The following is a 26975-nucleotide window of genomic DNA, read 5'->3' as shown; positions in this document are numbered from 1 at the left end:
GTAAAGGGTCACAGACTGTACTGTCTGTGGGGTAATGGGTCACAGACTGTACTGTCTGTGGGGTAAAGGGTCACAGACTGTACTATCTGTGGGGGTAAAGGGTCACAGACTGTACTGTCTGTGGGTAAAGGGTCACAGACTGTACTGTCTGTGGGTAAAGGGTCACAGACTGTACTGTCTGGGGTAAAGGGTCACAGACTGTACTGTCTGGGGTAAAGGGTCACAGACTGTACTGTCTGTGGGTAAAGGGTCACAGACTGTACTGTCTGTGGGTAAAGGGTCACAGACTGTACTGTCTGTGGGTAAAGGGTCACGGACTGTACTGTCTGTGGGGTAAAGGGTCACGGACTGTACTGTCTGTGGGGTAAAGGGTCACAGACTGTACTGTCTGTGGGGTAATGGGTCACGGACTATACTGTCTGTGGGGGTGAAGGGTCACAGACTGTACTGTCTGTGGGGTAAAGGGTCACAGACTGTACTGTCTGTGGGTTAAACGGTCACAGACTCTACTGTCCTGTGGGTAAAGGGTCACAGGACTGTACTGTCTGAGGGGTAAAGGGTCACAGACTGTACTGTCTGTGGGTAAAGGGTCACAGACTGTACTGTCTGTGGGGGTAAAGGGTCACAGACTGTACTGTCTGTGGGTAAAGGATCACAGACTGTACTGTCTGTGGGATAAAGGGTCACGGACTGTACTGTCTGTGGGGTAAAGGGTCACAGACTGTACTGTCTGTGGGGTAATGGGTCACGGACTATACTGTCTGTGGGGGTGAAGGGTCACAGACTGTACTGTCTGTGGGGTAAAGGGTCACATACTGTACTGTCTGGGGTTAAACGTCACAGACTCTACTGTCCGTGGGTAAAGGGTCACGGACTGTACTGTCTGAGGGGTAAAGGGTCACAGACTGTACTGTCTGTGGGTAAAGGGTCACAGACTGTACTGTCTGTGGGGGTAAAGGGTCACAGACTGTACTGTCTGTGGGTAAAGGGTCACAGACTGTACTGTCTGTGGGGTAAAGGGTCACAGACTGTACTGTCCGTGGGCAAAGGGTCACGGACTGTACTGTCTGAGGGGTAAAGGGTCACAGACTGTACTGTCTGTGGGTAAAGGGTCATAGACTGTACTGTCTGTGGGGTAAAGGGTCACAGACTGTACTGTCTGTGGGGTAATGGGTCACGGACTATACTGTCTGTGGGGGTGAAGGGTCACAGACTGTACTGTCTGTGGGTAAAGGGTCACATACTGTACTGTCTGTGGGGTAAAGGGTCACATACTGTACTGTCTAGGGTAAAGGGTCACAGACTGTACTGTCTGGGGTAAAGGGTCACAGACTGTACTGTCCGTGGGTAAAGGGTCACGGACTGTACTGTCTGAGGGGTAAAGGGTCACAGACTGTACTGTCTGTGGGTAAAGGGTCACAGACTGTACTGTCTGTGGGGGTAAAGGGTCACAGACTGTACTGTCTGTGGGTAAAGGGTCACAGACTGTACTATCTGTGGGGTAAAGGGTCACATACTGTACTGTCTGTGGGTAAAGGGTCACAGACTGTACTGTCTGTGGGTAAAGGGTCACAGACTGTACTGTCTGTGGGTAAAGGGTCACGGACTGTACTGTTGTGGGTAAAGGGTCATAGACTGTACTGTCTGTGGGGTAAAGGGTCACATACTGTACTGTCTGTGGGTAAAGGGTCACGCACTGTGGGAGGAAACCGGAGCACCCGGAGACCCACGCAGACACGGGGCGGACGTGCAGACCCTACACAGCCACCCAAGCCAGGAATTGAACCTGGGACCCTGGAGCTGTGAGACAACAGTGATAACCACTGGGCTACCGTGCTGCCACCCCTCTATATCACCCCTGCACCCTCCCCATCCCCTCTCCCCACCCTCCATTCCACCACTGTGCGTGGGGTTCTGCCTTCAATCGTCACGGTATCACTATCTGAATTTCCCTTCTTAAACCCTCACATTTGTCTGCCCTTCAATCCAGCTTGAAACCAGGCGGCTGCAATCGTTGCTTGTCCATGGGTGGCTGTGCTGTCTGCTGCCTGGGCCCTCAGCTCTGCAATTCACATTGTCCGTGTGGAATTTGCACATTCTCCCCGTGTTTCGTGGGTTTCGCCCCCACATGCGAAAAGATGTGCAGGGTAGGTGGATTGGCCATGCTAAACTGCCCCTTAATTGGAAAAAATGAATTGGGTACTCTAAATTTATTTAACAAAAGTTCTGGATCCCCTCCCTAAATCTACCCCCCCCCCCCCCCCCTCCTCCTTCAAACCCGCTACCTGGCTGTCACCCCTCCTGATCTCCTTATCCTGTGGCCAGCCTCACATTCAGCTCCTGCGGAACACCTTAGACCTCATCTCAATTCTCTGAGAGGATGTGAGCGTGGGCTGGCTCAGCCTGTAGTATCAAACTGAGCTTGCCTTTGGGAAGGAGGTCTTGCTGCACGAGAGGTGCTACATAAATGCAAGTGGTTGTTGCTGGCGGGGGGAGGAGCGCTGCTACAGACTGTGCTGAGGGAGCGGCGGGGGGGTGGGTGTTACTAAACTACAACACATCCCAGGGAACCGCGGGCTGGTGTAAACCTGGTTCAGGGACAAGGCTGAATGATAACATCCGGCGCAATGCAGAGTTCTTTACCTCCCCTCTCCCCTCCCTCAGTGTCAGAGCAGCTGACGGTGCGGCAGGGCTGCTGAGCAAGTGGGTGACAGGTTTCAGGGTCGTGGCTGGGTTGACAGGGGGCTGTCTGCAGAGTCCTCACTCCTGCTAAAGCAGCCCTGCAGGCAGCCAGCGGAGATCTGTGTGTGAGTCTGGGTGAGGTGTGTGTCTGTGTGTGAGTCTGGGCGAGTGTGTGGGTGAGTGTCTGGGTGAGTGTGTGGGTGTCTGGGTGAGTGGGTGAGGTGTGTGTGTCTGTGTGTGAGTCTGGATCAGTGTGTGGGTGAGTGTCTGGGTGAGTGTGTGGGTGTCTGGGTGAGTGGGTGAGGTGTGTGTGTCTGTGTGTGAGTCTGGGTCAGTGTGTGGGTGAGTGTCTGGGTGAGTGGGTGAGGTGTGGGTGCTGCAGCTCCACCCCCTCAGCAGGAAGTCTAGCTCCCAGGGCAGCGGCGCCGCAAGGAGCGGAGATCCGGGCACTTCCTGGTGTGAGGGACGGAGCCCTGGGGACATGGAGGCGGCAGTGGACGGCAGGGCGCAGATCCTGCTCCTCCTCCTGCTGCTGCAGGCAGGCACGCTGAAGGCAGAGGTGCTCCGCGACTTTGAGCAATGCAGCTGGTTCTTCCAGGGCAACACCCCTCCGCAGGGCTTCCAGGCTCCCAACCAGGTGTACATCTGCCAGACGTTTGAGAACCGCCACCACTTCGCCACCCTGTACAGCACCGAGCTGCGGAGCCCCGTCTACTCTGCCTACCGGTACCCCTGCACCCTGGGCCAGCAGCAAGGTCGCAGACCCACTCCCTGGTTCTACGAGCCACAGGTAACTGATACCCCCCCCCCCCCACCCCCCGTGCGGTTCAGTCTGACTCCAATGCGATGAAACTGGGGCAGGGTCACACCAAACCAATCGATTCGGGGGAATGGTTGAAGCTGGAGTGATTTATGAGCTAATTGCTTTCACTGGAGGTGGTGGGGGGTTGGGAATGTTGGGAAGTTTGTAACCTGATGAGATTGGCAGGGGCACCCGCTGAACAGAATATGTGCAGCAAATTGCGGGGGGGGGGGGGGGGGGGGGGGGCGCCCTGTCCGAATGGGATCTTAACTTTCCATGGGGGGGTTTGGATTTGGGACAGTTTTTTTTTGCTATCGAAGCCCGGATGGGCAGAGTGGCCACCTTCTGCAGGGCATCTGACAGGGCAGGAAAGAGGCGAATTGAGCAGACTGGAGACTGTGAAGTCAATCTACACATGGGGGTGGAGGGCATGGCTGAGGTTACCAAATGAATACTTTACGTCTGTCTGCCTTTACTAAGGAGGTTGGCGCTGCTTAAGTCATGGTGGGGTGTGGTGATGGAGATACTGGATGAACTAAACATTGACCAGATTAGATAGTCTAATTGTACTGGTTAGTATTGCCGTCTCCCAGCGCCAGGGACCCGGGTTCGATTCCCGACCTTGGGTGACTGTGCAGTTTGCATTTTCTCACTTTTTCTGCGTGGGTTCCTTCCGTGTGCTCCAGTTTCCTCTCTCAGTCCACAGAAATGCAGGTCAGGTGGAGTTACGGGGATAATGCGGATAATTGAGCCGAGGTAGGGTGCCCTTTTGGAGGGTTGGTGCAGACTCTATGGGCCGAATGGCCTCCTTCTGCAGTGTAGGGATTCTATGATTCTTAAATCACCAGGATTAGATGAGATGCGTCTAAGGATACCGAGGAGAGTGAGGGAGCAAATTACAGAATCACGGGTATTTGAGGTGGGTGCAATACGGGGGCACAGTGGTTAGCACTGCTGCCTCACAGCACCAGGGACCTGGATTCAATTCCGGCCTTGGGTCACTGTCTGTATGGAGTTTGCACGTTCTTCCCATGTCTGTGCGGGTTTCCTCCGGGTGCTCCGGCTTTCTCCCAACAGTCCAAAGATGTGCAGATTAGGTGGATTGGCCATGCGAAATTGCCCTTTTGTGTCCAAGGTGGGCACGTTAGATTATGGGGTTACGAGGACGGATGGTGGAGTGGGCATGGGGAGAGTGCTCTTTCAGAGGGTTTGCATAGATTCAATGGGCTGAATGGTCGCCTAACCCTAATCCTTTGCACTGCAGTGATTTTATGATTCTATAGTAACCTTCCAATTCTCCTCCGATACTGGCGTGATGCCAGAGGACGGGAGAACTGCAAATGTTACACCCGTATTCAAAAAATAATGCAAGGATAAACCCAGCAACATAAAACTAGTCAGTTTAACCTCAGTGGCGGAAACACTTTAAAGAATGATGAGATTAGAAGTGATAATCCAGGATCAAATTAACTGTTCCTTGGACAAATGTGGATTTGTTTAGGAAAACCAGCACAGATGTGTTAAAGGCAAATCACGTATAACTAGGTTGCTGGAGCTTTTTCATGAGGTAACAGCGAGGGTAGATGAGGGTAATGTTGTTGATGTGGTGTACATGGACTTCCAAAAGACATTCGACACAGTGCCACACAACAGACTTGTCAGCGAACCTGAAGTTTATGGCATGAACAGGATAGCAGCAGCGGAGATACAAATAGGCTGAATGATGGGCAACTAAGAGTGGTGGTGATTGGTTGCTTCTCGGGCTGGAGAGAGGTTTACAAAATTATTGCTTTCCTTAATCTACATTAATAAACTGGACTTTCGGTGGACGAGGCTTAATTTCAAAATTTGCAGATGACACAACACCTGAAGAAAATTCTCACAAGAGTGTGACATGGTAGATGAGGACTGGTCATTTCCCCTGGCTGATTAGTCTAGAACCAGGGGACACAGTCTCAGAGTAAAGGGGAGGTCCTTGCAGACTGTGATGAGGAGGATTTCTTCACTCGGAGGCAAATCTTTGGAATTCCCTACCTGAGAGGGTTGTGGAAGCTCAGTCATTGGGTAGATTCAAGGCAGAAATCAATAGAATCATAGAATTTACAGTGCAGAAGGAGGCCACTCGGCCCATCGAGTCTGCACTGGCCCTTGGAAAGAGCACCCTACCGAAGCCCACACCCCCACCCTATCCCCATAACCCAGTAATCCCACTCAATACTAAGGGGCAATTTCGGACACTAAGGGCAATTGATCATGGCCAATCCACCTAACCTGCACATCTTTGGACTGTGGGAGGAAACCGGAGCACCCGGAGGAAACCCACGCAGACACGGGGAGGATGTGCAGACTCTGCACAGACAGTGACCCAAGCCGGGAATCGAACCTGGAACCCTGGAGCTGTGAAGCAATTGTGCTAACCACTATGCTACTGTGCTGCCCGGTAACATAGTGGTTAGCACATAGTGGTTAGAATACATTTCTGGATTCTAGAGACATAATACGGGGCTAGCTCGGGAACGTGACTTTGAGGGAAATGATCAGCCACGATCCAGCTGAATGGTAGAGCGGGTTCAATGGGCCAAACAGCCTCTTCCTGCTCCTGCTTCCTATGTATTGTGAAATGTGAGGAGGTCGGTGATGCGTTTCAAGAGGACACAGGCAGGCTGGTGGAATGGGCGCACATTTGATAGATGAAATTGATTACCAAGAAGTGTGAAATTGTACAAGGAAAACAAGGAGAGGCAAAATATAACAGTAGATGCAATTCTTTCAACAAAAATATTTTTTCCAATTAAGGGGCAATTTAGCGTGGCCAATCCACCCGCTCTGCACATCTTTGGGTTGTGGGGGTAAGACCCACACAGACACGTGGTGAATGTGCAAACTCCACACGGACAGTGACCCGGGGCCGGGATCGAACCCGGGTCCTCAGCGCTGTGAGGCAGCAGTGCTAACCACTGCGCCATTGTGCCACCCTGGGTCCTGAATTTCATAAATAAAGCACAGTGCAGAATAGCAAAATGTTAAGATGGGTGTTTTTAAATCTTTAACAGGGGTGTGGGTGTCACTGCCTAGGCCAGCATTTATTGCCCATCTCTATTTGCCCTTTGGAAGGTCAAATTACATTCTCCCTGTGTCTGCGTGGTTCTCACCCCCACAACCCAAAGACGTGCAGCGTAGGTGGATTGGCCACGCTAAATTGCCCCTTAATTGGAAAAGAAAAGAACTGGACACTTTAAATTTAAAAAAATGAGAAGGTCAGATTAGGGATGGGCGATAAATGCTGATCTAACCAGTGACACCCACGACCCTTTTATAAAATACTGGATCGACCTTAACTTGTGTCCGGTTGTAGGCACCAGGTTTTAGGGGAGGATGTGAAGGTAATAATAATCATTATTAGTATCACAAGTAGGCTGACATTAACTGCAATGTAAGTTACTGTGAAAAGCCCTTAGTCACCACACTCTGGCACCTGTTCGGGTACACTGAGGGAGAATTCAGAACATCCAATTCACCTAACACGACACGTCTTTCGGGACATGTATGAGGAAATCAGAGCACCCGGTGGAAACGCATGCAAACACGGGGAGAACGTGCAGACTCCACACAGACAGTGACAATAGCGGGAATTGAACCCGGGTCCCTGGCGCTGTGAAGCAACAGTGCTAACCACTGTGCTGCCATGCTGTGGCTTTAGAGAGGGTGCAGAAAAGATTCACAAGAATGGTTCCCAGGAATGAGGAAATTCATGTTGCATGGATAGATCTACAAGAGGTCTGGATTGAGTAGTGTAGCCATCTGAGATGGCCACCTGCAAAGGACCGTGGGAATTATGGCCAACACAGATACAGAGCTTCTGTGTATTTGAAACGCAGGTAGCTAGACCTGATCGAAACCCCCGCCCGTTCCCCAGAATAATAGGACTCCAATCAAGAAACCGGTACAGCCACAGACTGCTTGGCGCCACTCCCTTTACTCAGAGAGCCCAACTGCCAAGGTCAATGACCGTTAAGGACCCGTCCAGCCACCAAGGCACCGCCCCTTTATTGGCAGTGATCAGAGCCCTGTCAAATTACTAGGTCCAAGATCAAGGACCGCCCCAAAGGGCGCAAAATCCCACAGGTATAAAAGGGGACACAGCCATGTGTTCTGCCTCTTTTGGACCCGGCCTGTGCCAGCCACTTTTGGGATTGGCCTGTGCCCACACCAACTGCAGCATAACGACCAGACAGCCAAGTTCAAGGTCAATGATCACTACCTGACGGATGAGCCCAGCAGGGACAGAGCCACTTCTCCAAACCAGCCACGTGAGATCAAGATAAAGGCCTTATCCATCTGCACAGTGCCGGTTGCCCTGAAGTTGTATAAATACCCACAGTATTGGCGACACTGTTGAGACATAACACCACATTATAAATAGAGCATCATAGGGCAGCACGGTGGCACAGTGGTTAGCACAACCGCCTCACGGCGCTGAGGTCCCAGGTTCGATCCCGGCTCTGGGTCACTGTCCGTGTGGAGTTTGCACATTCTCCCCGTGTCTGCGTGGGTTTCGCCCCCACAACCCAAAAATGTGCAGAGTAGGTGGATTGGCCACGCTAAATTGCCCCTTAATTGGAAAAAATAATTGGGTAATCTAAATTTTTTTTTAAAATAAATAAATAAATAGAGCCTCATTATTAAAAAGGCCAACAGTAGATCGGAAGAAAGGCTGAGAAACAGAAGACACAGATTTAAGGTTATTGGGAACAGGGCACGAGGGGAAACCTTCTTTCACACAGTGAGTGGCTGGGATCTGAATTGCACAGCCGAAGAGTGTGGGGGACGCAGGAATTATGGCTTTCAAAAGGGAATTGGAGACAAACATTACAGGGTTATATGGGGAAAGGGTGAGGGAGTGGGACCAGCTGATTTGCACTTGCAGCCAATTCGAATAGACACAGTGGGCTGAATGGCCTTTTGCTGTGCCGTGATCATTCTACAGTTTTGATTCTAACGTGTTTATTTAAACAGCAAATACATTAAAAATAAATTAGGATTTGTTCTGCAATAAATTATTTAAGACAAGGAAAATAGAAGAAATGAGTGGAATGTATGGATACCAGTATAAAGGTGAGAACTGGCAGTGAATCTCATTGCTCCTTGAGATTGCTGGTGTGTTGATCTCTGCGGGCACTGTGTCATCTTTGGTCACTGGTGTAGACCTGGTTGGAGATATGAAGGTCCATTGAGGAATCATATAACAATGCTTGAATCTTTCTCACATTTTTGTCTGTGTTGGTTTCAGATTGAGGATTCTGCTAATATAAAGGAGATGACAAGCTGCAAATTGGATTTCAGTGAGTTGCAGGCGGTTGATGTGGACTACCATGGTACGGGCTATGAGCGAGGCCACCTCTACCCATTCATACTAAATCGCAAGGAGAGCGCCACGAGTACCTGCACCCTCACCAACGCAGTGCCCGAGAAACACGGGGCCAATGTCAGGTGGTACAAGGAGGTGGAGGCGCTGACCCAGAAGTTGGCGCAGACATGCCACAAGTCCGGTCGATCAGTGTACTTTGTGACGGGTGCTAGCAACCCGTTGGCAGAGAAAATGAAAAACAGGGTCTCGGTGCCTGGAACCGTCTGGACCGCTCTTTGCTGCACCTTCCCCCAAGACCAGAATAACGACCCCTGCCTAAATGATGACGTGGAATCAGAGGGAGAGGACATAGCAACATACGATAAGGAATTTTCCACTGCATTCTTGAAACAAATGGTGCCTGAAGCAAAGGCAGAGCACCTGACAGTGAGAGAGTTGGAGGACAGACTGGGAGGGGGCAGGATCTTTGCCAGCTGTGGAGGAACGAGCCAAGATGATGAGGCGGAGACCTTCAAAGAGGTGGACGAGCTGGTACAAAAATTAGCCATTAGTGTGGACGAACAGGATATAGTGGAAGAGAATTCTCCCCCCACTCCTGCAGAGCAAAACCCAGCAGTGGATGGCGAAGATCTGGCAACAGAGCAAGCTGACACACCACCAGAACCAGCCAGTGAAGAGGTCGATGAGGGTGTTTGCCAGTCCACCATCACCAGTGCCTTGGCCCCCCTGGGAAGAATAATCACCTTGGTCACCAATGGGGTATCAGCCCTTGGCCGACTCATTGGAACTGTTGTCAACCTTGTCCGAATTTTGGCGGTGACAATTTTAAGAGTTCCCACTGGGATTATCCATGACTGTGCCATGTGTCTGGCCATCATGGTCAAGTACCTAATTGTCACAGTGGTCACGGTTCCCCAAGACCTCTTGGGCATTATGGGCAGCATCATATCGGACACTTTTGGTGCCATCTCATGGTCTGCCAGGTTGATCCAGTCCATTGTCAGAATTCTGTAATTCTTGGCTTTTCCAAGGATCAGCTTTCCATACAATACCGAATGAAGATAATATTTGTCAATGAATCCCAAGCTCCAGGAACCACCATTTAGCACCCTCTGATGGCTCCTCTCCGAGCCATTAATCAACATTCTAATATCTCTGTAAGCTCGTCGCCAACCACTCCTTTTAATCATGCCCTGGCTGATACTTATCCCTTAAACAATATCATGAAAAAGATTAATCTGGTCAATATCTGGTCTGCTTATTTGCGGGAGCTTGCTATGCACAAATTGATTATATACGTATATTACAACAGTGACTGCGCCTCTTCAGTACGTAATTGGCTACAAAATGCTTTGGGGCATCCTATAGAAGATGCTGCATCTTTTAGTATTTAGGATGCAAACTCCACTAGGAATGGTACGGAGATTATGGAATATCAATAATAAAGTTGAACAAAAGGTGTTCTCTCGAAAGGCAATATTGTTTCTGTGGTCTCCACCATCTCGAAGGACCAGGGCAGCGGGTTGGTGGCAACATCCCCACATCCAAGTTCCACTGGAAATCTCACGTTTCTTGGATATGCATCACGTTGTTCTTCATCCCTGCCAAGTTAATACCCTAACGTTCCCTGGCTAACGGCACTGACAGAGCATCTTGACCACAGAGACTGCAGCAGTTCATAATGAAGGCCCACCACCATCTTCTCAAGGACAGCAAGGGATGGGCAACAAATGCTAGCCTTGCTAACAATGTTCATCACCCAGATATCACTATCAAGAAACTTAGAGACAGCGCGTGCGCTTCATTAGCAAACAAGCAGAAATGCTACCGGCGAAGGCTTTGACAGCTTGAGTCAGAATTGCAAAACGGGTGAAGGATTTTAACACCTATCAGGCACCAATCTGACGAAGAAGAAACACTTAAGCGCATGAAGCATTGTAACTCAAGTTATTATGTCGAGAGTCAAGCAGTGTTATGGCAGCTATTATCTACACAGTGACAAATACAGGGCAGTGAATATATGGAATAGATTGCCCAGTCGGAGGATAGCATTGGCAAATTCAACTGGGTGCTGGATGAATAGTTGGCAGAAGAGGGGATTGAGGTGTCCGAGAGTAACATCTGAGGTTGGTTGGAGTTTGGGACTGGCCAGATGGACCACATTGAGCACTACCAATCCTCTACCTTTCGATGATTCTTGGTCCAGTCAGGTCACTCTTTATATTTACGTGGGAAAATGCTTTTTTGGTGACCGTGCTGAGGATTGTGTTGGTAAACTTTGCCCTGCTCTATTTTTGTACCTTGTCTCATCACAGACTTCCAGACGAGGAGTAGTAGATATCTGGGAGACATGCTTAATTTATGAGCTATCAGTTTTATTGTCATTGGCCGCAAGGTCTGAACTCATACAAGGAAATAAATGTGTGCACTGATAAAGGATTTAAGTGGATGTTGGGTGTATGAATTGAAATGAAATGAAAATTGCTTATTGTCACAAGTAGTCTTCAATGAAGTTACTGTGAAAAGCCCCTAGTCGCCTGTTCAGGGAGGCCGGTACGGGAATTGAACCGTGCTGCTGGCCTGCCTTGGTCTGCTTTCAAAACCAGCGATTTAGCCATGTGCTAAACCATTTCATTGAAACATAAGATTCAAAACAGTCTTGACAGGTTTGATTTCCATGTGGAATTCCGAAATTGGGGTCACAGTCTCAGGATAACGGGGCTGTTCATTTAGGACGGAGGTGAGGAGAAATTTCTTCACTCAAAAGGGTTGTGAATCTTTGGAATTCTCCATCCCCGGGGGCTTGCGGATGCTCCATCGTTGAATATATTTAAGGCTGTGGGATAGACAGACGGTGTGTCGGGGAATTAAGGGATATGGGGAGCGGGTGGGAAAATGGAGTAGAAGCTCTAGGCCAGACAGGATCATATTGATTGGCGAAGCAGGCACGACTGGCCATGTGGTCCACTCCTGCTCCTAATTCTAGTGCTCTTACAAACCATTAAGCTGTTTATGTCACAATGAGTGATAATACACAGCAACAGTTATGAATAGATCTACATAACTCGACCAACTTATCTATGTGCGACAGTGAACGTAATGCACCGTCCCTCATTAGTGGATTGGCAAGCTTGCCTGCACCGTGTAACCTCTAGTTACGCTGCTGCATTCTAACCTTCCGACAGCCTTTGCTAGGTCGAACTGCTTCTCGAATTTCAGTTCAGCAAACCTGACCGAGCCGTAGCTCGGTGGGAAGGTTCTGGGTGAAGTCCCAGTCCAGGTCTCCAGCACAAAAACTCCAGGCTATCACTCCAAGTGCAGTATTGAGGGGGTGCTACACTGCTGGTGGCGCCATCGTTCGACTGAGACGTCTGCTTGCTTGGCTGGACGTCAAAGATCCCAAGGCATTACTTTGAGATAAAAAGGAAGGGCCAATGTTTCTCTTTCAATCGACAACACAATAAAAGCAGATTATAATAGAATCATAGAATTTACAGTGCAGAAGGAGGCCATTATGCCCATCGAGGCCCTTTGGAAAAAGCACCCTACCTAATTTGGCCGTTGTCTAATTTACCATTTGTGGGATCTTGCTGTGCACAAATTGCTTGCTGTGTTTCCTATACTATAATGGTGACTACTCTTTGAAAAGTACCTCATTGGCTGTCAAGTGTTCTGAGACGGCCAGTGCTTTGTGAAAAGTGCTGGATAGTAAAGTTCTTTATTTGAATGTATTCTTCCCTGCCTGTGTTGCTTGTCTCTCTCTCTCTCTCCCTCCATTTTCATTATCACGATCTGTTTAGCCTGATGGGTTCAGAAACCTTCCCAGCACGATGATTGTGAGGGGCTTCGCAATTGCTGAGAGAGGCTAAATAATCCCTCGCTGTTCACAGCCTTTGGCGAAACAAATTTCTTTCGGATTGTTGAAAGGCTTCTTTTCAGCCAGGTGCCTCCCTCAGCTCCAAACCTTTGCGAATACGCTTCACTTTTAAACTTTAAGCAAATGATCTATGTGGGAAAATGGCCAAAAATTCTGAAAATTGACAAACAAATTCCAGAAGGTGATATTGAGAGGAATATGGCAGACTGTCGAGGAAGGTGGTAAATGACAGAAAGGTAAAGGCATTTATGTTGTCTATCTGAATTAGAATTCCCATTGGGTCAGTTGTTGGGCTCTTTGTCCTTCCCCGACATATATAAATGATCAGGACTATTGAGGTCGACACAGAAATGGAGAAGGTGCAGAGGACTGTAAGTATCTTCAGGACTCGAGGGGCGGGTTGGGCAGATGAAATGAAACCCCATGCAGGGGAATGTGAGGTGCTACCACAGAGAGAGAAAGGGAGGAAATGAACATTAAAGGGCTGAAATTTTCCAGCCTTTATTGCCAGCGGAACCTTCCGGGGCTTCTGATGGTGCCCTCCCCATCCCCCACACAGCACCTGGCAGTGGAGGGTGTGGGGAAAGCAACCCCGTAGACATTGGCGGGATTGGAAGATTCTCACTACCGACCAATGACGAGCGGCCTCCCCCGCCGGAAAATACACCGCGGGGGGGGGCTGGAAAAGCTGCCATACCTATTCAAACTTTAAAGAATAGAAGAGCAATTGGACTTTGTTCAATTACATCTTTTAAAATGGTACCTATGACAACCTTGCATCTCTTAGGGGCTGGTTTAGCACACTGGGCTAAATCGCTGGCTTTTAAAGCAGAACCGTACCAGCCTCCCCGAACAGGCGCCGGAATGGGGTGACTAGGGGCTTTTCACAGTCACTTCGTTTGAAGCCTACTTGTGCCAAGCGATTTTCCGTTTATTTCATTTTCACAAGATGGTGGTTTGTACTATGGTGGTCAATGTGTTGAACATTGCCTGGTGTGGCTCAGGAATCCCACTCCGCCATGACAGCCTCTACCACGTTTACTGCAGGGGATGACAGCGGGCTGAGAATTGACCGCTGACCTCAGTTTTCTATGTGGCCCTCTCCTCGGCCAACGGAAAGCTCCAGAAGCCATGGCCATAAGCGACTTTTGATTTGATTTATTATTGTCACATGTATTAGTATACAGTGAAAAGTATTGTCTCTGGCATGGTATACAGACAACGCATACCGTACAGAGGGAAGGAAGGAGAGACTACAGAATGTAATCATAGAATAGAATCATAGAATTTACAGTGCAGAAGAAGGCCATTCGACCCATCGAGTCTGCACCGGCCTATGGAAAGAGCGCCCCACTTAAGCTCACATCTCCATCCCCATAACCCAGAAACCCCACCTAACCGTATTGGACACTAAGGGCAATTTAGGCTGGCCAATCAACCTAACCTGCACATCTTTGGACTGTTAACTGTTCCTGTCATAGCTGGGATGTAGAGAAAAGATCAACCTAATACGAGGTAGGTCCATTCAAAAGTCTGACGGCAGCAGGGAAGAAGCTGTTCTTGGGTCGGTTGGTACGTGACCTCAAACGTTTGTATCTTTTTCCTGATGGAAGAAGATGGAAGATAGTATGCCCGGGGTGCGTGGGGTCCTTAATTATGCTGGCTGTCTTTCCGAGGCAGCGGGAATTATAGATAGAGTCAATGGATGGGCTGTTGGTGATCTGGTCACCTAAAAACGTGAAGCTCTCGACCCTTCTACTTCGTTCCCATTGATGTAGACAGGGGCATGTTCTCCACCAGGCTTCCTGAAGTCGGTGACAATCTCCTTCATTTTGTTGACATTGAGGGAGAGATTATTGTCATCGCACCAGTTCACCAGATTCTCTATCTCATTCCTGTACTCTGTCTCGTCATTGTTTGAAATCCGACCCACTACAGTGGTGTCATCAGCAAATTAGAAAATCGAGTTGATGGGGAATTTGGCCACACAGACATAGGTGTACAAGGAGTGTAGTAGGGGGCTGAGGACACAGCCTTGTGGGGCACCGGTGTTGAGGATGATTGTGGAGGAGTGTTGTTGCCTATCCTTACTGATTGTGGTCTGTGGGTTAGAAAGTTCAGGATCCAGTCGCAGAGGGAGGAGCTGAGGCCAAGGCCACGGAGTTTGGAGATAAGATTTGTAGGAATGATGGTGTTGAAGGCTGAGCTGTAGTCGATAAATAGGAGTCTGACATAGGTGTCTTTGTTATCTAGGTGTTCCAGGGTAGAGTGCAGGGCCATGGAGATAGCGTCTGCTGTGGACCTGTTACAGCGGTAGGCGAGCTGTAGTGGATCAAGGCAAACAGGAGTTGATTTGTGCCATGACTAACTATCTTCCCGTTGTCAGTATCAATATCCACCATCTTCATATCTCACTCACTTTGTAGCGGAGGTGCGGACGTCCAGGAGGCAGTGAACCAGTGGGCAGTTCACATACAGAAGGCCTTTGCGTACACAACCGTCATCCATCCGATGAACGAGTCTGAGCCAGCACATAAAAAATGGTAAAATAACAACGGCAACTTATACTTTGCGTAGCGCATTTAAGGTAATAAGACATCCCAGGCACCTCACAACAAAACAAAATATGACATTACGCCACTCGAGATTTGAGGGCAAGTGCTCAAAAACCTTGGTCAAAGAGGTAGGTTTTATTGAACATTTTAAAGAAGAGAATGAGGAAGAGAGACAGGGTTGGATAGGGAGGGTATTCCAGAGCTTAGGGCCCAGGCAGCTGAAGGCGTGACCACCAATGGTAGAATCAGGATTGCTCAGGAGAGCAGACTCAGAGGAACACAAATATGTCGGTGGGAATGAAGGAGATTAACGAGATAGAATTATAACGCTTGAAACAAGCTTATAAAGAAATAGGTAAAGCCCGGGATCTTCAATGTTATAAGTTGGAACGCAAAGTTGGGGGCAACACGGTAGCATGGTGGTTAGCATAAATGCTTCACAGCTCCAGGGTCCCAGGTTCGATTCCCGGCTGGGTCACTGTCTGTGCGGAGTCTGCACGTCCTCCCCGTGTGTGCGTGGGTTTCCTCCGGGTGCTCCGGTTTCCTCCCACAGTCCAAAGATGTGCGGGTTAGGTGGATTGGCCATGCTAAATTGCCCGTAGTGTCCTAAAAAGTAAAAGGGGGTTGTTGGGTTACGGGTATAGGGTGGATACGTGGGTTTGAGTAGGGTGATCATTGTTCGGCACAACATTGAGGGCCGAAGGGCCTGTTCTGTGCTGTACTGTTCTATGTTCTATGTTCTAAAGTGCAATTGCAAAGTAGAGCTAAAATTACACAAAGCGTTGCTTGGGGTGGCCTTGGAATAGTAAGTCCAGTTTCAGGACCCAGCATTAAGAAAGATGTCAAAGTTGTGAAGCGGGTATTGAAGACGGCTGACTGTGATGACATGGGAGATGAGAGGCTGTTGTTCTAAGAAAAGTCCAACCAAACTGTACCTGTTTACATTCAGGCCAAGCAGGGTAATCCAGGGGAGGTGCTGGTGCAGTGTCACTGGTAATCCAGAGGCCCAAGGTAATGTTCTTGGGACCAGAGTTCGAATCCCATCGCTGCAGACGATGGAATTTGAATTCAATAGAAATCTGGAATTAAAAATCTAATGGTGACCATTGTCAATTGTTATAAAAACCCCTTTGTTTCTCTAACTTCCTTTAGGGAAGGAAATCGTCTGTCTTTACCTGGTCTGGTCTACATGTGACTCCAGACCCACAGCAATGTGGTTGACTCAGTTCAAGGGCAATTATAGCTCGCAACATGCCATGAATGAATACAAAATAAAATATCTGAGAGAGAAAATAAAGCAAGGAGGTTGTTAGGGCAAGGCTCCACAAGAAATGATGGTTAAAGCAGAATCCATCATTGACTTTTTTTAAAAAGTAGGTAAATAATGGTACAAAGGGAAAGGAAAGAGAATTAAATGGATAGATTTTTCCAAGACGTATCATGAGCATAATGTCCTCCACCTGAGCTATGAAATGATATGATTCTACAAGACGTAATGTTAAGACAGGAGATGCCTCAAGTACAATTCAATTTCAAATGATTCTTAACTGAGGGACAAAGGAACCGTAGGAGCCAAGCAATAACTGGCAGCGACTAAGGCAAGTCTTTGAGCTGGAAGTACCGATAATAGAATGAGATTCAAGTTGGTTTAACGTTTGGTTGTGCCAGAGGCGATAGACACTCTACTATCAACCAGCTGAAGCTCAAACACAGGGAAAATATTTATTGTGCTTAGTGTAAAGAAAGTGAACCATCCTTTAAAAATAAGCTGTCAAGTCATAATCCCGAAATGATTGTTACATTTGTGACAATTGCCTTGGTAATTCTGTTCTCCTGGTATGTTGTGGATATGGTTAAATAAAAGCAGCTTCCTAATGGTACAAATTGTGCTGTGTTAAATCCTTAAATGTTCTGAGCAGACTGAATAACAGTGGTCACCCCACAGAGGCAGCTGTTGGCTGCAATTATTTTGGGTACTGTATCGTCATTTTTACCTGGAACATTACACTGTCATCAAAAGAGGTGTAACCTCAAAAACAATTCTCAAGTGCGCAGGGCTGACAAGCTGCAGCCGCACGTACACCTACACCCCCCCCCCCCCCCCCCACCCACGCAACAATCGCGTCAAACAAGATGGCGCCGGCCATGCTGGCCTTTCCAACCGCCCATCCCGACCCCACAGCCCACCTCCTGGTCATCCCCCCAACACTCCCCCCCAGTTCTGGAAGAAGCCCCCCCCCGGGCAGTGGCATGGACCAAGCCGACTGTGCTGGCGCTGGACACCCTCTCTGCAGCCAGTATGCCAGGCTCCCGCCTGCTGAGACCACACATGGCCCGCTACATCGGAAACTCGGCCCATCGGATGCGGGCCGGCCAAGGACACTCCAACGGGGTTGCGCCTGCGCGCCCCAATGACGAATATTTAGAGGGGGCAGAGCATCGCGACCTGGCATCAACCAGCGCCTGCCTTGATTTCGGCGTGACGAGCCATTCTCTGCCTGATCGCGTTCCCAATTTCGGTGTCGGCCAACAGAGAATCCCACCCAATATGTTCCCTTGCATGTTAAATGTAACGTAAAGTCCCCTCTACATTTCTTCTACTCCAGAACCTACCTCAGTATTTGTATCTTCAGTGATTTTGGCCGGATGATGGAGCGATGGTCTGGCCACATGTTTCTCTCCCACATTCTTGCCATTGCCCAGAGAGGGTCGAGGCAACGCCCACTGGTTGACGTGAGGCCTTTAAGGCTGGGATGAACATGCATTTGGTCTCTCAGGGAATCAAAGGGTGTGGGGAGCGGGCAGGAAAGTGGAGTTGAAGGCCAGAATTGGCCATGATTGTATTGAATGGTGGAGCGGGTTCGATCGGCCATTTTGTTAAGAACCCCACTGTTGTCAGATGCCAGGGTATCCCAAAATCCAGAAGGGTAACTTAGAACACGGGTTCGTAGTGGTGTATTTTTTCAATTTAATTTACTGTGAGGAAAGATGTGCAAACCAATGAGGAACAGTCTAATCTTCTTGTAATCAATTGAAATCACAGAATAGAATCATAGAATTATTACAGCGCAGAAAGAGGCCATTCGGCCCATCAAGTCCGCACCGATCCTCTGAAAGAGCACCCTACCTAGGCCCACTATCCCCAATCCCCTCACCCCACCTAACCTTTAGGAAATTATGGAGCAATTTAGCGTGGCCAATCCACCTAACCTGACATCTTTGGACTGTGGGAGGAAACCAGAGGAAACCCACACAGACACAGGGAGAACGTGCAAACTCCACACAGACAGTCACCCATGTCATAATCGAACCCGGGTCCCTGGCGCTGTGAGGCAGCAGTGCCAACCATTATGCCACCATGCCGTGCCACACAAGAAAGACTATACTATACTACAACTGCACACATAACTAAAATAATGACAATACACGCACAGTATCTCATGAAACTAACCCTTGTTCCCAACTATCTATGTTTCCCACACTTTGAGAAATGCCCCTTTCCTCAACAACATCTAATATTACATAACCGGATGAGCCAAATCCAGCATATAGTTACTGCCGACTAATTATCTTTAAGTTTGGGAGAGTCTTTCTTTCATTCAACGTAGTTGTTCTCTGAGGTATCTCAAAGCCAATCAGACTGGAGTTCTGTGCTTTTTGGGGGGAGTCCTGTTTGCTAGCTGTTCCTCCCATTCTCCAATCCTATGGATAATTTCTTCTTTTTGATGTTCTGCTATCTCAATAACACCTTGGACCAAGCCTTTAGAGTATTGATACAAATTATTTTCATATGTCTCCAAATTGAACTCGCCTCTTCTACAGTTCTAACACCTACATTGTCCAACTGCTAGTCACTTATTTTCCTAATTCACACTAATTTGCATATCAAGAACACCCCTTCAGACAGCTGTACTTTTTTTTTTAATTTTAGCGTACCCAATTATTTTTTTTCCAATTAAGGGGCAATTTTGCATGGCCAATCCACCTATCCTGCACATCATTTGGGTTGTGGGGGCGAAACCCACGCAGACACGGGGAGAATGTGCAAACTCCACATGGACAGTGACAGCTGTACTTTTATTGGGTCGCTTCAATCCAATTCTTATCCCAATTTTATTAGTAATCTTGATTTTATTCAATTTTTGAGTCTGCCTTTTACTCCAGTATCTTTTTAAAAGAATTTCGAGTACCTAATTGTTTTTTTTTCCAATTAAGGGGCAATTTAGCATGGCCAATCCACCTACCCTGCACGTCTTTGGGCTGTGGGGGTGAAACCCACGCAGACACGGGGAGAATGTGCAAACCCCACACGGACAGTGACCCAGAGCCGGAATCGAACCTGGGACCTCGGCGCCGCAGTCCCAGTGCTAACCACTGTGCCCCATGCTGCCCTTTACTCTAGTATCCTGACAATATGGTCTATTCCTGTTCCTATTTCCTGCTCTTCCCTGACTGAGGAGCAGTACAGGACCCAGAGTGTGTAGTGGAGGCCAGAAATATATCATTATACTTCCCTTTGTTTCATTCAGCATAATTCAGGGAAGGAATGGCCAAGAACCTCTTTCTCACTTCATACTTGGTGATTTCAAATCTCCTGTTGCACGTCCATTGGGTAAAAGGTGTGCTACATCTGATGTTCTTTCGAACAATCAGGAAGAATTTCTGAGCTGTGGCAGTTGCCCTTTTCTACGAAGCTGAGTTTCAGGGGCTGGGAAATGTGCGGGTGGGGGGGCGTTGGAGGTTGCTCAATTTTACAGCCACAAATCGGGTGGCCCACCCCCACCGACCCTCCAGCCCCACCAGCCCTCGACACCATCCCCTGTTCGAATGTAAGATCCGATGCGGTGATGATGCGAGGTCGTCAATCCAATGTCAGGGCACCAGTCTCCAGCACTAGAAGATGTAAGTGGGCTCGGAAACCAGAACACCTCCACTTGCCCCCCCCCCCCCCCCCCCCCCACCCACCCCCCACTCCCGCAATTGAGTTTGTAAAAGACCCAAATGGACACAACCTTCTATTGCCCGCTCCAGTTCCTGGGCGTCAGGAAGGAAAATGCTTGGGAGTGCTTTACGCCAGGTATGAGGAGACAGCAAAATGTTGGAAGGAAAGACCACCCAACAGGAACCATGGCTGCACCTAACAGTGGACTCTACTGATAAAGATTTTTTTCTTTTCTTAAATAAATTTAGAGTACCCAATTTTTTTTTCCAATGAAGGGGCAATTTAGCGTGACCGATCCTTGCCTGCACATCTTTTTGGGTTGTGGGGGTGAGATCCACGCAGACACGGGGAGAATGTGCAAACTCCACACGGGCAGTGAACTGGGGCCAGGATCGAATGTGGGTCCTTGGCGCCGTGAGGCAGCTATGCGTTTACTGATAAAGGTGACAGCTTTTCTGTATTTTTTGACCTCACTTATTCACTATTTTCAGCCTGATATGAGAAGTATGGCGAAGTTGAGAGAGCAAAGGGGGGAATTTTCAATTTGTACCTGTGACTGACTTCCTGTTCATGCCAACACCCCTCTCCCTCTCTCAAGAACCTGTGCTCCTCCAAATCTGGCCTCCTGAGCATTGCCGATTTTAATCACTCCATCGCCTTCAGCTGCCCGGGCCCCACAGAATACCCCCACTACCCAACTCCACCTCGCCACTCCACAGCATTCCATAAGAGGTTCATTGAAACCTATCTCTTTCACCCAACTTTCTTTCACCTATTCTGAAATCTCCCTATCTGGTTTGGATGACGTCTCAGCTGAGACTCTCAATTGGGCATTGCTAATTGGGCACCTTGTCGCCAGGCGGTTGCTAATTGGCTGTGGTGTTGGGGGGAGGGTTGGAGCGAGTGGACCACCCACTTTCTCTTCAACCTTCCCCGCACCATGAAAATCTGTCAAATCCAGCCTTGGGCAACAATGGAAATCGTTGCTGAAAATCGCAATGTCTTGGGGGTTTTTTCTCCCACCTGACCGCCTGTCAGTGTTAATCACTCAGGACTGAATTTATTTTTATTTCTTTCATGGGATTCTGACTTGGCCGACAAGGCCAGTATTTGGTACCCTTTCCTAATTGCCCTGAAACTGAGTGCCTTACTTGGCCAATTCAGAGGCTATTTCAGAGTCACCCAAGTTGCTGCGAATCTGGAGTCACATGTAGGCCAGACCTGGTAAGGATGCCTGATGGGCCTAAAAGACCTAAAGGACATTAGTGAACCAGATGGATTTTTGTGGCAATCGATGGTAGTTTCAAGCTCACCATTACTGAGATGAGCTTTCAATTCCAGATTTTATTGATTAAATTTAAATTCTACCAGCTGCCGTGAGAGGGGGGGGGGGGGGGGGGGGGGGGGGGATTTGAACCCGTGACCCCAGGGAATTAGCCTGGGCCTCTGGATTACTGAAGAGACCAGAATTTAATTTAGACAGTCCATATAATATTGATTTAATATTAATCAATCACCTTGTGGACTTCTGTTTTCGCAGCCATTAATAAATAAACATTAGGAATATATTGGACAATGGTCCAGCATCCATCCTGTCAAGTTCCCTCAGAATCTTAGATGTTTCGGTGAGGTATTCTCTCATTCTTCTAACCTCCCCAGCCTGCCTATGATGAATATTTAAGACCAGCCATAACCAGGTTCCACAGAAGAGTATTCCGTTAAAGAAAATGGTTCTACATTTATTAATTCAATGTCATCTATATTTGAGGTAGGATGACAATAATCTGGCGGCACAATCTTAGTTAGCACTGTTGCTTCACAGCGCCAGGGACCCGAGTTCGATTCTCGGCTTCGGTCACTATCTGTGCGGAGTCTGCACGTTCTCCCCGTGTCTGCGTGGGTTTCCTCCGGTTTCCTCCCACAAATCCCGAAAAACGTGCTGTTAGGTGAATTGGACATTCTGAATTCTCCTTCAGTGTTCCCAAGCAGGCACTGGACTGTGGCGACTAGGGGATTTTTATAGTAACTTCATTGCAGTGTTAATGTAAGCCTACCTGTGACACTAATAAAGATTATTATTATAAATGCAGTATCCTCCGGGCACCTTGTATGTGGTCAAGAATTGCTTCCAAATATATGATATGTGTACATTGTAGAGAATACCACATCATACAATTAAATCCTTCCTGTTGTGTACATGTAAAACTTCAATCTTTGTACCATAAACCATGCTACAGAGTTTTATTATTGTTGCTACTGCACTATCCCAGAGAAGTCATCTTGCTGGAGCTGGCAGCATCTCTCCCACGTACACTAGTTCTCTCAAGCTATGAAAAGATTTGCAAATATGTTCCATTGTGACATTGCATTAAAAAAAAACCCTGAAGAAAGCTATTGTAGTTCCTGTCATGTCTTCTGAAAAACAGGGCAAAATACATCATTTGGGCTGGGAAAAGAAGATGAGAATGCTCCGATTTTGTATCTGCTAAGGATCAAGGGAATTAAATGGTCTATTTATATCATCCAGTCTTGGCTGGGCGATGTGTCAACCCTGTCCTTGATTGTACCAGAATCTATAATTGGGCACACACGTTTGAAATATGCAGTCGCATTCCAGAATGGAGCTTGTAATGTTTCATTTCATTAACCCAGACTGATGTTGTGGTTTAGATAAAATGACTTTGTGTGAGAATTTCAAACGTGACGATCAAAGCGAAAAGATGTTTCTAAATTGAATGTCCTTTTCGTTGCGTTTCCAGTCAGTGGTATCCTGAGAGGTTTAAACATTTGAGTCAGGGATTTAGATCTTACATTTCATGATTTACCACGACAATATGATGAGTAGGAGAAATGTGCCCTCTTTGCTTAATCCTAAACACTACAACATTGCTGGATTGTGAGCTGAATCGAATCTCTGATGGATTGTCATTGCTGTAACCATATTGACATTGCCTTGTGCTATGGAGATCTATCCTGAATCTGGTGTCAGTTGTGGATCAGTGAACAGCTGTCACAGACAGGAAGGGAACACAGAACTGCTTTATTGTCTTGCCGTCTGTCCATAGGGGGAGGATTCTTTTCGTTTACAAATAGGCTCTCATATTTATTCCAAAAACTTTGTATGGTCAATATTTACAGTGGATCACAGCACTCTCTTAGGATTAAATCAGAGTTTAGTTTATTCACACATTCAAACCTGGAGGACGATCACAACTCAACACACACACAGACATACAGTCGGGAAATAGGAAAGGGGCTTTGCAACTGTGAATAACCTAACAGCAAAAAAGAATCACAGAAGTTAATGTCAGTTCATGTGATTGGCAGAGCCCAGAAAGTCTAAATCTAGAAGGGACTCCCTTGCAGAAAGGCTCCAGTTCAGGCAGGTTTCTGAGTTAAGGTGGGAGAGCAGAATTCCATGGGTGACACGGTGGTGCAGTGGTTAGCACTGTTGCCTCATGGCGCCAAGGACCCGGGTTCAATCCCAGCCCTGGGTCACTGTCCGTGTGGAGTTTGCACATTCTCCCCCTGTGTATCTCACCCCCACAAACCCAAAAATGGGAAGAGTAGGTAGATTGGCCACGCTAAATTGCCCCTTAATCGGAAAAGAAAAAATAATTGGTTACTCTAAATTTCTTTTGAAAAGTAGTGCAGAATTCCTTTAAAGATGACGATGACACAGTGAGATGGGTTAATAGCCAGAGATGTGCGGCCTGTATTCCAGGCAGTGGTCAGTGGCTTCCAGATAAATCGGCTTCGAGGAGGGCTGCCTAGTCAGCTTGGAGAGCTGATGTTGGATGTTTGCCGATTGGAGATGAATCAGCAGACTGGTTTGCTTCTCCAATCTCTCAACTCCGTACAGAGTGTTCAAAATGTTGACTTGATTCATGTGATGTCCTTCCTCCACAATGACTACATAAAGGGGATGTTTATCTGGTGTCTGAATCTGACTTTTGTTCTATGGCTTATAATGTTTCAGTCATTAGCCTCTGAAAGAGTCATTATCCATATTGATGACACTGTTCCAGGCGGCTCTTGTCTTGCGGACCTTAAGTCTCTACTAGTGGCATAAGAGTATAAAATGACATCCATTTCCTATCGATACTTCCTTTTTTAACTGGAACTAGACAGTTTTATAAATTTAGAGTACCCAATTATTTTTTTCCAATTCAGGGGCAATTTAGCGTGGCCAATCCACCTAACCTGCACATTTTTGGGTTGTGGGGGTTGATGGAACCATCAATTCACAAGACACATGTTTCCGATATGAATCTAGGCTTTAATCGACTTACTTCAGAGCCAGCCTGTTACCCATTGATGAACTCTTAGTGAACTCAGGCTGACTCTGGACAAGGGTACAGCAGCACTAGGGGGAGGAGTCATGGGCGGAGCCAAGGGTGGAGCCCAGTACAAGTTCCTGAGTACTCCCAGAGCTACTCCCCCTAGTGGTAGGATAGCGCTACTGCGCTTACAAAGACAGTGTGAATTATGACATATATATATATATCACATTCACCACAGGGGTGAAACCCATGCAGACACGGGGAGAATGTGCAAGCTCTACACGGACAGTGACCCAGAGGCGGGATTCGAACCCAGGTCCTCACCGCTGCAGTCCCAGTGCTAACCACTGCACCACATGCCACCCCCCAGTGCAACCTTTATAATACCATTATGGTCATTTTACAATTCCAGACATCAGGTGATTTGTGGCAGCCATTTGTGGTTCAGCAAAGTTCATTTTTAAATAATCAAAACTTAATAAAGTTTTGTTTACATAGTTTATGATTACTTTCATGTCTTAAGGGCATGTCACGAGCACCCTGACTGTGGGGACAGACACCTGGAATCATGAACTTGGGGTGGGATATTAGGTTTTGAGCCAAGACGGCAACATCCGGGTCAGATGCACTGCGTGGAAATCAGTCACCCAGGAGTGTTTGCCCCCAATTGGCCAAAGATGGGTTGCTGCGCGGACTTTTGAAGCTCGGGGCCAACAGAATGCCCTCCAGTTCACAGAATCAGTCGTCTGCAGTTTAGGCCATAGTGAGAGAGGGGAGGCCTCAAAGCCTGAGTGAAGCACGAGTTCCTTGATCTGCCACCAGATTTTCTCCAGGGAGCTGGCCGAGTCCCTGACGCCTCGGGAAAGCTCACAACCTTGACTGGAAAAACAAACTCTTGGCGGCAATTGACCTCAACGGGCCATTGGCCACCCAGCGCCAGGAGGGCGGCGAACCGATTCAACCCCCATTCCTCCTCCGGCAAAATGACCCAAAGGCGGAATGGTGCAGACAATCTGACTAAGGGTTTCTGTGGCCCAGGATTTTGTGTGGGAGGTAGGTAGGTAGACAGCACTCATTACTGACCTGCCCTTCTCGCTATTGTTCCCACACTGAAGAATTTGAGAAGTAAATCTGCCATGTTTGCAGCATTGACTCTTTGATCCCTTCCCAACAAACCCCATCAAATTGGGCACACATGACTATCAGGCGCCTGTGTGAGGTGGCAGATCGCCAGCCCCTTGCCAGTAAGACTTAATTCTGCCAGAGGTCTCGGGGATATTTACTCAAATTGTCAGATTTAGCTACGGTGGGTGATTCAGACAAATTTCATTTTTGTTGTAACATACTGCAGATGCTGGAAAGTTGAAATAAAAACAGAACATGCTGGAAATACTCAGCCGGTCAGGCAGCATCTCTATGGGGAGACAAATTGAGTTGGTGGGGCTGGATTTAGTTCCTGTGTGGTTGTCTCGGCCGGCTGGAGAACCAGCGCGAAACCCGCATCACTCCGTGGAGGAGGCCCAACTAAATGGGTGGCCTGGTAGCACACTGGTTAGCACTGTTGCTTCACAGCTTCAGGGTTCCAGGTTCAATTCCCGGCTTGGGTCACTGTCTGTGCGGAGTCTTCACGTTCTCCCCGTGTCCGCGTGGGTTTTCTCCGGGTGCTCTGGTTTCCTCCGACACAGTCCAAAGATGTGCCAGTTAGGTGGATTGGCCATGTTAAATTGTCCTTAGTGTCCAAAAAAAAAGGTTAGGGGAGGTTGCTGGATTATGGGGATAGGGTGGAGGTGTGGGCTTGGGTAGGGTGCTTTTTCCAAGGGCCGGTGCAGACTCGATGGGCCGAATTGCCTCCTTCTGCACTGTAAATTATATGATTCTCAGAAATTAAGTGCTTGTCTGGCACTTAACTGATCAGCGTTGGGTCTTTCCCAGGATTTAGGATCCTAGACATTTAGAATCAGGTGCTGACAGCGGTCTATTGCAGGCAGCGCCACCAGAAGCTCTGGCTACTGCCGGTACTGCAGCAAGGCCTTCCCTGGAGATCAACATGGGATCCCTGGAGAGAGGTGAGTGGGGGTGATTATGCAGGCCTGGCCGTCACCAAGCCCACTTCAGCTGTCTCCATTAAATCCTGGCAACTTGTCAGGTCTGTGACCTTGAACCAGAACTGGCTTCAAACGTATGATGTCAGCTCCTGGGACTTGTACAGGGATTTGAGGCTCACGTTCCTTAATCCCATCCCCTTTTTCCGTGACAATGGGAGATCAATCACTTGTAATATGCAAAGTGGACTATAGCTGAAGCCAGCAGTTCATAGGGACTTCATTGAACAAATACCGCAATTCGCTTTTGCTTCTCCACCAAGTTCAGAAACATGAAGCGAAACACTGTTGAAGGTGTCCATTTAAAGTCAAAGCAGGAAATGTGAGACAATATTCAGAAGGAAAGAGAGAGAGAAACGGTTCA

General features: G+C 48.0%; 1 protein-coding gene across 1 annotated transcript; it reads left to right on the top strand.

The window, feature by feature from the left end:
* The first annotated feature begins 2940 nt into the window (after positions 1 to 2940).
* On the top strand, positions 2941 to 12583 carry LOC119976101 (endonuclease domain-containing 1 protein-like). Its single transcript, XM_038816269.1, has 2 exons — positions 2941 to 3472; positions 8775 to 12583. The coding sequence occupies exons 1-2, from the start codon at positions 3164 to 3166 to the stop codon at positions 9864 to 9866; spliced, it is 1401 nt and encodes a 466-aa protein (XP_038672197.1). The 5' UTR covers positions 2941 to 3163; the 3' UTR covers positions 9867 to 12583.
* The last annotated feature ends 14392 nt before the right edge of the window (positions 12584 to 26975 follow it).

This window comes from Scyliorhinus canicula, chromosome 1 (assembly GCF_902713615.1).
Source record: "Scyliorhinus canicula chromosome 1, sScyCan1.1, whole genome shotgun sequence".
Lineage (NCBI taxonomy): Eukaryota > Metazoa > Chordata > Chondrichthyes > Carcharhiniformes > Scyliorhinidae > Scyliorhinus > Scyliorhinus canicula.
Note: the sequence above shows the minus strand (reverse complement) of the source record. Positions and strands in the feature narration are given on the sequence as shown.

Bases quoted from the DNA above. Each gene is read 5' to 3' on its own strand.
- LOC119976101 (XM_038816269.1), top strand. From the start codon at position 3,164: ATGGAGGCGGCAGTGGACGGCAGGGCGCAGATCCTGCTCCTCCTCCTG. The intron at 3,473-8,774 runs GTAACTGATACC...TGTTGGTTTCAG, and splicing joins CCTGGTTCTACGAGCCACAG to ATTGAGGATTCTGCTAATAT.